A 13,824-nucleotide genomic window follows, 5' to 3' on the forward strand; every position below is an offset into this window, starting at 1 on the left:
TCTTTGCTTTGGTTGATGTCGTCTTTACTAAAACCAAAGTAGCGTCCAAATAACAGCAAAAACACCATTTTTATTTGGTACAAACTGCTCAAACTGCGCAGTTGGCTCAGTGTTTGCCATTTCCTCCATGATGTTTTCATGTCACAGACCGGACGGGGGAGTCACAGAACAGTCATGTGACAGCACACAGAGTATCTTTTAAAGGTGACAGTACATAATTTGGGGAAGTACTAACAGAATTTAACAACAGAGCAAGATTACACAGATTAGAGGTTCTAAAAGTCGGTTGTTTTTTTAAATTAGAATTAACTAGTCTGTTTTTTCCCCTGACGTTAAAACAAATGTTAAGTTAGTCAGCAGGAACATCTCTAATCCCTCACAACCCCAAACTAAGCACCTGTTTCTGCTGCCCTCATTTAAAGAAAAAACTGTTCAGTGAACTATGTTAACAAACAACTTTGCATAAATTTCTACCTGCAGGCTTATTTTGTTTGAATTTTTGTTTTATTTCTACATTATTTGCTTTCTGAATCGTAAACTTCTGGCACTTTCAGTCATATTTCCAGTTTCTATTCAATTCAATTTTATTCAATTCAATTTTATTTATATAGCGCCAAATCACAACAACAGTCGCCTCAAGGTGCTTTATATTGCACAGTAGATTGGATGTATGTATTGGCAATTACTCTTCTTGGTGACTTGCACTGTCACATCAGTAAAGAAGATGACACTTATAAATAGCTGAAGATGATGTTTATCACATCAGTTCTGCGGTGGCCAAATGTTCAAAGCGTGAATGTAAAAAAAACCAAAACCAAATCTTTGTAATCGATCTGTGGTACTTTTTACAGGTTCAGCTAAAAGCGTAAAAAACGCAATATTTACCAAAAATGGTGACTGCTTCAACATTTTCAATGGATGTTTAGTAAATGAAATCAATTCACAGTGAATATGAAGTTTCCATTATTAAGTGAATTTTTCCATCAAGCTGAGCTGGGCAGCGAAAAACAAGTAGCTCAAAAGATTTTCTGACTTCAACACTGGTCAGGTCAGCTTATGAAATCGAGCAGTGTGGGGCCCAGGTTCCACTCTTCCCGTCTGTGGTTCACCCTTAAGTCTGAGAGGAGCGAGAGGGGGGCTGCACGGCAATTACACAACTTGCTTCAGATTTATATCTTAAAATTCTCGCTCAGTCTGACTTGATGGCATCGCTCCAATCGCTCCTCATTTAAATCTGATGAAAGGCAAGAGACTCTGCGCTTTTTCTTTTCGTCCGATTGCCTCTTACGTCAAACCAATGCCATATAGTGAAGCAGTATGAGTGTCAAAGCTACCTGGGGCTCTGGAGTGTTTGTGCACACACTTATATATGTCATAATGCACATACACGGAGGGGCTTGTTTATCTGTTCATCTATAAAAAATGTGTTTTTGTGCTTGTGTCACATTACTGTACCACAAAGCAGAGCATTTTCTCTAGGATATTATATTATAATTAAACAGGATTAAAAGTGATAGGTACAAAATCGTTTTTATTTTGCAACCGTGCACAAAATTGACCATCAAATGAAACTACAGGCGAACATTTTTGTAAACAAACAACTTGAGGAAAACTGGTTAGAGTTTACCGTTTACATCGGACTTTTGAAGATCATATAAAAAAAAGCATTTAAACCGCATTTAAAGTCTGATTTTAACATTAAAGTCATTTAATGTTAAAGTCACTTCGGGAGTAATTTCACTGTATAAAACTCAAAAAGTATTGACAGATGGACCAAACACAAGCCAATATTCTTCCACCAAAGGCTGTGCCAAGCATTATTTCAACAAGTTATTCTGGCTGGACAATAAGGAAACAACCCACGAGTTATTTGCAGATTATAAAAAAAAAGTTTTTAAAATTCTTCTTCTGACCTATAAATCAAAGATAACCTGGAATGAATCATCTGCTCTGATAAAAACTGAACTTCCTGGTATATGGGGCAATGACTGATCTTTGCCATGTCACTACTCCGCTGTGTAGACATCTTTAAAAATGTCCCACACCTTTTCTTAGTAATATTTCCCTCATAATAAAGACTCAGTGGAAAACTGTCAGTTTGCAGAGTCACTGCAAATGCCGTTCATTCATTCTTATCACCAGGGCTGGCGAGTGTAAAAGGGATTGTGAGGGGCTGTAAAGAGGGCTTATTGTCACATTCCTGCACCGAGCAGAGCAACAAGCCAAGCTTAAGCATCTACAATAACAACCAATTAATTCTACTAAATTCTCAGACTACTTACTTAATTTGTTTACAGTTAGTGCAGACTCACACAGCCGATAACTGCTAACCTTTGTCCCTTCAATGCAGGGGCTGTCTACAGCACTGCTGCTGCAGCCTGCGTGCTTTTTATCAACTCACCATCACTAACAAAACAAGAAAAGAAAAAAAAAACCCAGTATGCCAATATTGCAGCAGGGTATCCGCACTAATCAGCGGGATGTTTGCTTTATTTAAGAGTAAAACCGTAATAATAATAATAATAGTGATTTACTGTGTTTTTGGATGTTCATATAATAACTACAGCAGCTACTACGTGGGTGTAAATATCTGTAGATAAAGAAAACCCGATAAGTCACTTATGAAATCGATCAACCATTATCTTGGCACTATTAAAATATGCGTAAAGATTTTTTTGATTGCTTTCGTTAACCCAATCACCGGCAACTGAGGAGAATTTTCGCAACACTTGGCTGTCATTTTTAAAAAATTTTAATCAAGCGTAATTTCAATCTGTGCGTTTTCCGCTCTTTTTCGCATAAAACTTCTGCTTTCTCTCAGGGTAGAAAAGTGGCATCTGCACAGCACAAACAGCTACTTACTCTCAGTTTCACACAGTTTTTTTTTTAAAAAAAAGACCTTAACAGAAAATGTGAAAATTGGTGTTACTTACTCTCTGCATTCGCTTGGTGACAGCTCATCATAAAGCAGACTGCGGTCAAAACAAACCCCAAACGCAAAGTCCGGAGCCACATATCTGACACCATGCAGCGCTTACTCCCGGTCGAAAATCAGAAAAATATAAAAAGAAAAGTCTCCCGACGAGCAGGACAGTTTGGACTTGAGAGAGAGAAGTACCTTCAGGAAACTGGTTTTGTTTTGCGCCGTGGGCCAACAGGTAAACAAAAATAAATAAAAGACATCCCGGAAGATGGGCGGAGGAACGACTCCAACGTGTTCAGTCAAACACAAGCTAGCAGTGCTGCTGCTGCTAAAGTTAGCCACCTCAGTGGGGGGGGGGGCGCCACCATCAACAAACGCCAACACAGGGAGTGGGTGCTCTTTTTTAGGACTTTAAGTGCTTTTTGGTTGTTATTCTGGCCCAGCTGAGTGTATCCGTGTCGGTAAAAAAAAAAAAGTGCAAAACAGACTCGCTAGCCGAGAAAAAGCTAGTTAGCGCTGGTGCTACAGTTGAGCTAGCTAGCCTGGCTCCTGCTCTACTCCAGCTCAGGCCACAAGTGAAGTTTGCGCCGCTTTTCAGCAGCCCCCTCAGTTAATTTTAACTTCACCAAATGCGACGTGTGGCTACTCGGCTGCAATGCATTTCACCCTCAAAAAATAGAAATGATGCATGCACGAAAATCTTAATAAAAGCGAGCTTTGAGGTAATTCAGAGGGATTTTTTTTAAGGGGAGTCGTTTGCTGCTGACTCGATGGTTGTGGCATGCGTGGCGTAACGTTAGCGTGAAAAAAAAGAGGGAGCGAGATAGAGAGACAGAAAAAAAGAAAAAAAAAATCCCGTCAAGTCCCACAGCGAGCAAAAAACAGCCCAGTTTTCATGTTTGTGTTGTGAATTTTGTCGGCTTGGCTGGAAAACTTCCTCCACAGTCCGTGCAGATATTTCAGCAACACCTCCGCTCTCCGAAAGGCTGACAGCTCAGACTTCGTCGCAGCTCAGAAGCAGAAGCACACTCTCCTTTTTTGTTTTTGTTTGGGAATTTAAAAAAAAAAGAAAAGAAATTCACATACACGCTCCAACTTGTGCTCAATGCACTGCACGGCGGCCCGCTACGGTCAAAAGTGTGTATCTACACGAGAGGAAAGTAGGTTTATCGGAGTTTATAGTTGTTTTTTTCCTTTTCTTCTTCTTCCACAGACAGAGGTAGGTTGGAGAGTCTCCCTGGTCCTGTAGGATCCCCTTCTTCCCAGCCCCTTCGCCAGTAAACAAACCCTGCCAGTGAGCCAGATGGGCTTGAGGGGAAATACGGACTGGAGCTTATTGGATTACACAACAAACTGATCCTACTGTCAGCCGGTAACGCGTTAGAAAGTAACACAGTTACTCCTGCGATTAATTTGCAACGAGGAGAGTTTACATCGAAGACTGCTATAGATTTACTGCCGTGTCACTCGATTTGAAACGTACTTAGAGCTTAAAATGCACGACTGCAGACGAAATAATCGGTCAAATGATCGATATAAAATTCATCAAAAACTCCCAGTTAATCTTTAAATTATTATTTTTTGCATGTTTGTGGTTGTTGTGAATTTGAAGACAATCATCATTTACACTTTATGAAATTTAAAAACCTAAATATTAATGATTAGCTAAAAAATAATCATTCAAGTTGCTGCCTAAATAAATTACCATTTTAACATTTAGAGTTATTCATTAAATATCACTATTACTAACTCCTAATACTATTACTACTAATAATAATAACAGTAATAATACATTTCTAAACAAGCATCTCTTAAAGTATCTTAAATATTATTCTTTTCAGGTTCAATTTAACTTTATTTGAGTAGACAGGGTATTTTGTAATTCTAAAAAGAAATCGTTATTATTATTATTATTATTATTATTATTATTATTATTATTAGAGCCTTGTGAAAATTAATTAAAGGAAAAACAGAAATTTTGCCAGTAAGCATAATCATGGACTTAGTGGGGTTTCCCAGAACTTTTATGTGTATCTCACAATTAAAAATATTTAAATAAACAATATTTACTAGTCAACTATATTTGTACATATGATTTATTTATATATATATATATATATTCATATATATGTATTCTGACTTGAAGGAATACACATTTTATGGGTTTATTACACACACATAAAAAAGAAAGACAATAAACCAAAGAGCATTTGTTTTCAATAACAGACGTCACACAGGAAACACCCAAATAAGGAACAGAGAGCTCCATAAAAGGCCAGATAACCTCCGGAAGTAAACATTATTCAGCTCACGAGGTTACTGATCACATACAGTGAAACATAAAGTTCTGTAATCTCCTGATTTGAAACCAGACTAAAAAAGGTGCATGCTGTGTGTACAGACCCACATTCTTTGTAAATTGATGGACCGAAGAAGCAATATGGTGGTGTAGGAGCAGACAAAGTGTTCCTTTAAAATGACACTGATGTGATTATGGGTTTGTGGTGAAATGAGATGGATATTTACTAAAGTTGTAAACACTGTGCTGCCAGTAACAACCCAAAGAAGTCAGTCAAACGTGAGGTGAATTATCAGGTAGATAAATGAGTAGTAATGTAAAGTAAAGGCAATGCCCATGCATTTTATCAAATGCATCATTTAGAATTTTTGTTTACTGTTTTTTAATTACTGTTTTTATCAGGTTATTAAAAACATTGAAGTGAACTCAAATTGCATTTTCCACCAACTTCAATGCTCCGTTAAACAGAAGATATCTGGACTTCCTTTTCCCCTCATGAAGTTTAACTTGTTTAACTTGTTTTGTGCAATTTTACCGTTATAGTTATTAATTCAAACTGTAAACCACCATTTACAAAAGATCAGCTGACATGGGCGTATTCAGAATGAGCTGCAGAACCTTTTAAAATTATAATAAGCATTCCAACATCATAAGGTGGGTGCATTTTCAGAGCAGAGCCTGTGATTTGGGATGTTGGACTTTGTATGTAATCACAGATCCCCGGTTTGAGCCCGGAAGGACACACAACACCAGCCTCAGGGGGACACAAGTTAGTGTACTCCTAGTGCCAGGCTCAAACCCAGATAAATGGGAGGGTTGCGTGAGGAAGGGCATCCGGCATTAAAAAAAAAAAAAAAATCTGCGCCCAATCATGAAGATCTATCCTCTATGGCAGGTCACTGGGAAATAAGGAAGCAGCTGAAAGTACCTGTCATGTAATCACAGTGTGTTATGTTTAAAATGAATTGAAGGGCACACAGTGGCTCCTCAATTAAAATATTTTCAGATAAAAAGTCGAGATTTCCACGTTCACATAATCTATACACGGGAGAGAAACTAATTTGGAGGATTTGTGCATTAATTAATTTAGTTGTTTCCTTCCCTCCAGTTTAATCCAGGATCACATGCTGTTAAGGAAAGAGACAATCACAAAAAAACCTTCCTTAATTTTCTTCCTGCCGGTAACTGTCTGGCTCTACTCTAAATAGACTAAGATTTTCTGTTATTTAGGAAACCGAGGGAGAAACAGTGAGGAAGGAAAATCTGTTTGCAATCCAGCCATTGTTTGAAAACAGAACTTGATTCTCCCTTTGATCCTGCGATGTTCTCACACTCGCAAAAAAACCAGGATTATGTATTTCACACCGTATTCACAACTGAACTCTCACGGGCTGAAAATATCCGAGACTGTTCTTCCTGAAAACTTTTTTCTTCTTTTCCTTTTTTTTTTAAAAACCACAATGCCATCTCAATCGTCACCGCCAATTCACTACCTGTTTACATCCTTCATCAAAGCTTGTTTGTTGCAAGATAATCATATCCTGTTGTTTGTCTAGCTAAAATAAACCTTACTGGAATAATCAGAGCTGCTCCTCCAGGATTTCTGTTTGTCCCGTGTCTCTGACAGACGCTCGGTTTATTCTGAAATACCCTCTGGTTGGCATTTATCTGTAAATCACTGCAGGCCGTAGGAGTGACCACCAACACCATCTCCTGTTGATGTAGGCATTGATTCAGTGGGAAAGTGACCACTTATGGGAAAAACAGGAGGTATTTGCCACAGCGCGTAATGAAAGGTAAACTCAGAGTGTCACATGTGCACAACAACATGCCTGAAATGGCGAAAGGAAAGCCGAAGCTGCGGGGTCAAGAGGTGATGCTCGCCGTCACCTTCCCACAAGCACAAGTGAGAGAAAGCTTACCAGTAATTAGTCTGCAGGACTTTTATGCAATGCAGGGATGTGCAGCATTGCAAATGAAATAGAAGAGAATTGCAGCAGTGTGAATTTTATATCCTGAGCCTAATCCCATGTGGAGTGTGCGGCTCGTAGGAGTGAGATGTCCTAATGAGATTAGAAAGTATAGTAAGTGGTTGGATAAATCCATGTCCCACTTCCCATTCATGAGGTACCCTCTGGTTTATTTTTGGCTCTCACAACGTCTCATAACGTCGGAAGAAAAGGTTAGATTTTCACTTTTCTTCATATATTGTGCTTCTAGTGGGGCAGAGGAAGACACATCCTAAACGTTTGTCAAATCAAGCAACATTAAAACAATACTTTTATCAATCTTTAAAATTCTTTAAGGGTCTTACAGTAAAGCGTAGTGGTTAGGTTATTAATGTTAGCATGAGTGGTTGTCTCTACGTGTTAGCCCAGCAACAGATTGAGAGCTAGGGTAGTCTTCAGCCGTTCCGTGACCCTGGATTGGATAAGCACCAGAAAAGAGATGGATGGATGAATAACAAAACAATAAAAGGCGACAATAATCGCAAATTAAAAGCAAAAAAACAAACATATTATAAATGTTCTTATGTCTTACTTATGTTACTTATTGTTGAAAAGTTATCCACCTCCGTCATTGCTGAATGTCTCCTGAATTTCAATGTGATAAACTGTAAAGTTTAAAATACCTTCCTGATGAAGAACTAGAACCTGACTGATGTGAGATCTTTAAGACCAATACCGATATTTCATGAGTCGAAAATCCGATGTAGCAGACAATACTTTTTTCCTTTCAGACACATGAACCATGTATAGATTTTCTCAACAGTTATTGTATGTAGTTATTCATGAGTCTTTATTCAGATATTACCTACTAAGATTGTCACAACTAGTCGTGGATTTCCAAACACGTGTTTCTAAGAGGGACACTGCAGGACTACCCTCTATCTACACTTTTAATGTGGCTGAAGGGTGTTTCTCCTGTCTTGTCTTTACTTTTTACATTTTTATTTGTCAGCCAATACCAATAAATCAATAAATCTCCACCCACTGATGTATTAGTCAGGCTCTATGTAGGGCATTTTGTCTCTAGTTTAACCATTTTGATCAAAGCAGATTATGTACCCTACTCTGCTACTTGACCAGATTAGGGTCATTATGTCTCAGAACTATTGATGTGTAATTAAGGCCAAGAAACAATGACGCAAGCACATGACTTGAATGCTGCTGCTGGGGACCAAAATGTTTGTTTTTGAGCCGCAAGCATTCTGACAGCCTCCTTAATCATGACCTCTGTGGTCATGCCAGTGTACTGAGAGTGGGTCAGTGTATCATGGATTACATAGCTGCAGCGTGTTTATCAGCCTCTTTCAGGTAGACAGTGGGTCAAGGTGGGAAACAGTCTTTTAACAGGGCGGTGTTTAAACCCAAACAGACTTTAAGAACTGATATCTGATTGAGGATTGACGCTAACACTTAAAGGAGAAGAATACTAATATGTTGCAGCAACAACTGCAATCAAAGGTTTGCAATGATTGGCAATAAGTCTTTCACATCACTGTGGAGGATTTTAGCCCTCTCTTCTTTGTAGAATTGCTTTATTTAAGCCACATTGGATCGTTTTCAATCATAAACTGTTTAAGGTCATGTCAAAGAATCTCAATCTGATTTAAGTCCAAATTTTGACCGGACACTTCCAAAAACTTCATTTTAGGTAATTTTAATTTCTGAGCCATTAGGGGGGACTTGATTGTGTATTTTGGATCACTGTCTACCTCAACCTGTGTAAGCTTGAGCTTCAGGGCACCAACTAATGACCGGACATTCTCCTTCAGGATTTTTGGTAAAGAGCAGAATTCACAGTTCCTCAATTATAGCAAGGTGTCTCGGTCCTGGAGCAGCAAAGCCGCCCAAGACCATCACACTACCACCACCCTGTTTCAGTGTGTATGATTTTCTTTTAATGAAATGCTGTGTTAGTCTTATGCCAGATGTGACGGGACTCAAGCCTTCAAAAAGGTTCAGCTTCTGTGTCATCAGTCCACAGAATATTTTCCCAAAACTCTTTTGGATCATCAGGATGTTTTTCTGGTAAATGTGAGACGAACCTTTGTGTTCTTTTTCGGTCAGCAGTGCTTTTTCGTGCTTTTCTCCTTGAAACTCTCCTATAGATGACATTTTTGCTCAGTCTCGTTCTTATTTTTGAATCATGAACTCTGACCTTAACTGAGACAAGTGAGGCCTGCAGTTCTTTAGATTTTGTTCTGGCTTCTTTTCTGACCTCCTGCACAAGTCGTCCATGCGCTCTTGGAGTAATTTCGGTGTGCTGGCCACTCCTGGGAAGGTTCTCTACGGTTCCAAGTTTTCTCCATGTGCGCTTAATGACTCTCATTGTGGTTAACTGGAGTCCCAAAATCTTAGAAATGGTTTTGCAACTCTTTCCAGACTGATAAATGTCAATGACTTTATTTCTCATCTGTCATTGAGGTTTTTTTAGACAAAGTCAAAAATATAAAGTGTGACTCAGTTTTTTTTTTCAAGTTATAAGAAAATCCTCTGATATAAGCACATCTTAAAGAAAAAAATACATGATGCTGAACCTTTCCAACAAGCCTGCACAAACATTTTAATGGGTTTTTCCTGTGGTTACCTTTCCTTTCTTAGAGTTATATAAATCTATTAGCTGAGAGTTGTAAACAAGAGGTCTGCTTAAAGTCCATTACTGTGCAAAAATAATCAAACAGGCTAACAGATAGTGACCAAGCAAGTGTCAGCAAGCTTAAAATAATACTGTTCACAAATTAATGGAAGCAAATCGCTGCATTAAAAATGAAAAACTCAAATGTGAAAATCGAATTAAAGCTCCACTGAGTCCATCAAGATAATACAATTACTTCACGAAGACATGAGTTTTACTCCATTTTTTTTTACCAATAATTTTTATATAAAAGTCATTTTGCTGAGACTCTTGAACAACTCCCCGACTGACTTGTAGTCCTGCGGTGTGGTAATCCCAACTGTGGCAGGAACTTTTCTTATTGTGGCGTCTTTTAAGGAAACTTCAGCATCCGATATTTACATGCTGGCTGTTGAAAAGCATCGCTTTCACAGGCTTTCATTGTCTGCAAATCAGACCCGGAAGGCAAAACAATAAGCAAACACGTATTACTGGAAAGGACGGTGAGTTTGGCACACGCTTCAGAAAAGGCTGCTGATTGGCTGTAAGAACAGACACAGGACACAGAACACAATTAAAATCTGAACACTTAACGTTCTCCATTTGCGAAACTATAAACAATGAGAAAAATAAAGCGTTTATACACCCAACAAGCACAGATTGGTGTCCCACTCACTACTGGCTCTGTTATGGGATTAAAAAAGGGATTGATTATCTTCACCAGCTAGTTTTTCTGACTGCTGTTTGGTGGGGGTTGATCAGATATTTACTTATTTTTTACCTGCTGGATCTTCCTTATTATGCCGGGGTTGCAACATGGGACTAAATCGTACAGTAAACAGTAAACACTTACATAACAGAGATTAAAGCGCTCATGACAATGTCGAGGGATTTATTAATCTATGGTAGACAGTCTCAGGTGCTGTGAACCCCTCAGGACTGGACTTCTTTCTGCCTAATTAACCGTCATTGGAACCGACTACAGCCAGCCCAAGTAATTAAAATGTAATTATGTCAGCCCGATGCTGTGTGTGCTTGTACATTTTGTTTTGCTTCCTGTGATGTTTGTAAAGTTGTGACTCCTGCTGTGTCTGTATTTTGTTAATCTGTGTGCCTCACAATAAAAAAAAGTCTGATCAGTCATTAAAAGAGAAAAACTGTCCACATCAAATAACTGACATTTAAATTATATTTGTTTATATATTTTTTTATTAACTTGTGCTCAATTGACTCTTTAAACTAACCTTGGTCTTAATGATAACTGCTAAATATGAATTCATTATTCAGAATTTGGCTTTGAAAATACCAGCAGATTAACATAATGCCACTTTTTATGAAACAGTAACAGTAAACAGAAATCCATGTAAAAGTCCAGTAGAAGTATATAATGTATTATTTTAGATTTTTATTCCTCATCCATCATTTGTCTCTGATTCATAAAGATTTTAACCATCTTTGAGTGGAGACTGATTCAAACTCCATATTCCTATTCTTGGACTCTACTAGAGTGACTTTGCATGGATCGCAGTTCAAAATAATCTTTATTTATCTTATATTCATCCCCAGAGCCTTGGAGGAGCCCTCAGTTCATACACTGTTTGTAACAAACTGTTTTAGGTTTTCTGACTTTAAGGCTGCCTTTCTCCTTCTGGCTCCCTCTCAAAAATTTAAACAACAGGTGGGCGGAGCTTGTGTCTGAGGCGAACACATCAGTGATGTCCTCTCTCTCTGTCACATCATTCAGAGCCAAGAGTAGAAAAAAAACCTACCAGATGCTAATCGCCCAACAACGGTTGCTGCAAGGTACTTTGTATTGTAAAGTCAAGACCGTACAACAATACAGAGAACACCCCAACAATCAGACGACGCCCCTATAAGCAAGCACTTGGCGACAGTGGGAAGGAAAAACTCAGTTTTAACAGGAAGAAACCTGCTGCAGAGCCAGTGTCAGGGAGGGGCAGCCACAGAACAATAGAAGAAGAATAAAAATAACGTGTATTTATAAACCTCTCAAATTAAAGCTCATAATCTGCATTTCAATCACATCTTGATTCTTTGGCTTAAAATCAACTGCAGTGGCGTAAAGAGGCAAAACTAGAAAAATTATGTTTTTGTCCAACAAATTGTGGAGCTAACTGTAACAGGCCCATTTTAATCACTTTAAGTTGGGGGCTGAAAATGGGTGCAGATGTTCAGCTAAAGATGAAGGCACTTTGTCTAATCGTTCGTTGTGCTGTGGAAAACAGCAGGATGCAATGCAACAGGCATGTGGTTAAAAGCCTCACAGATGCGAAAGCCACTGCTGTGGTACTTTGAGCTGCCACTCACAGCACAGGTGCGTTGGTGTGTGCCGTCTCCCTCTCAGTAATGACATAAATCTTTCTGAAATGATCAGCTCACTGCTGGGAGGGATTAAAGTGCTCTTACATAAAAGCTGAAGCTGCACTTTCTGCCACTTTACCTTATTCCAACATATGGTTATATGTAGGTAACACCCTGCTTGAATGTGACAGCAAAAACAACAGGGTCAGGGTTCAGAGTGATAAGGCTGACTCTGAATATCACGTACTTGGGTTCTTTTTTTCCAGTCCGTGCAATTTGTGAGAGGTGCTGGAGATGCAGTACCGGTGAGGAAAATCCAGTTTAAAGTTAGTAATGTATATTTTTAACGTATAGACTTGAAGGAAAAAGTCACAGCTGTGATGTTAAACCTTGTGAGGCCCACGCCTATCCCCAAGTTAATTGTCAACCACAAGTACCAGGAAGTCATGTGAGAACGCATCGGTGGTCTGCTTATAGAACATGGGAAAGGAGTCACAGAGGGAGAGGTTAGTGAAAACCCCAACTGCTTGACTGGAGGGAACAATAAGGTTCACATATGATTCATCCCAGTGCTCTTCCTAGACGCCAGCGTGCTACACTTTTTCACTGCAGGAAAGCTGCTCCCGTGTGTGAGGACGTAGTGGGACATCCACCAACTCAGTCCGTTTCCCCTTTCCAGGGCGTCCTCGGGGCATACGACTCCACGTACGACTCCAGAGAAGCATTTCTTCCTTCCGGTGCTTGCAAAGATAATACTTTGATGGGTGCCTCTCTGAGGTTAATGGACACTCACATTTTTAGCAGTGGTGCTGTGGACTGGCCTCCAGCCAAGTGCAGGAGGCCCGTTTTCAAACATGTAAGCCCTCTTTCACTCTTGTGCACCTTACAGAGGCCTGGAAAGTAAATGCGACATGACAGCTACTCTGCATCACAATGCATTCCAGCAGCTCCTCCAAACAGTCACACGGCCTCTTTTCATCCAAAAACATGAGCACAAATAAGCGACAGGGGAAACACTAGATGGGCTCCTGCACTCACACTTTCGTCTTGGAAGTCATCTGAGTAGCTTTTCCAAAGCGCTCAGTAAAGTTGCTTGTTAAAACATGCCCAATCTTTTCCCTGCCAGAGAGCTGTTAATCCCGACAAGACTGTGTGGCCCTAATTCTCGGAAAGCTGGAACCTGCTATTTGTTGACTTGCTGAGGCGCTACAAGCAGTGGAGGCTGCAAAGTTAAAGCATCTCCTCTTGTTTCTTGTTTTTAACACCAAACGTGTTCATGGAATACGTAAAGGAAGCCAAAATCATTGTGCCATGTAACCACAGCAGCACAGCGCTTGTTTCTCACGCTGCACATTTGTTTACTGAAGTATGCGTGTTATGCTCAGCAGTCTGTGATTTACTGAGGGCTGATAGAGTCCACACTGTCCTGATAAAGCTGTCGTAACTAAATCAAGCGAAGCTTCCAGTGCTGTTAGAGTGCTCGTCGGGAAACAATGGGCATGGATTATGGTTAAGAGCCTTATTATTATCTCTTTTATCCCAGGTTAAGACCACGTAACACCTGCTGCTCCACTTGGACACTTTTGCGGACATCATCATATTCCTACTGACACAGGGAAACCCTGGAGAGGCACTCTGCACAGACATGCAAAGATTTCTC

General features: G+C 39.5%; 1 protein-coding gene across 1 annotated transcript in view; it reads right to left on the reverse strand.

Moving 5' to 3' along the window:
• Positions 1-4,165, reverse strand: part of insra (insulin receptor a) — a 55,071-nt gene extending 50,906 nt beyond the window's left edge. The window contains exon 1 of the mRNA XM_031731113.2: positions 2,934-4,165. Within this exon, the coding sequence (XP_031586973.2) occupies positions 2,934-3,027 (94 nt within the window). The 5' untranslated portion in view covers positions 3,028-4,165. The remainder of the gene's footprint in view (positions 1-2,933) is intronic.
• Between the last annotated feature and the right edge of the window lie 9,659 nt (positions 4,166-13,824).

This window comes from Oreochromis aureus, linkage group 18, assembly GCF_013358895.1.
Source record: "Oreochromis aureus strain Israel breed Guangdong linkage group 18, ZZ_aureus, whole genome shotgun sequence".
NCBI classification, from domain to species: Eukaryota; Metazoa; Chordata; class Actinopteri; order Cichliformes; family Cichlidae; genus Oreochromis; species Oreochromis aureus.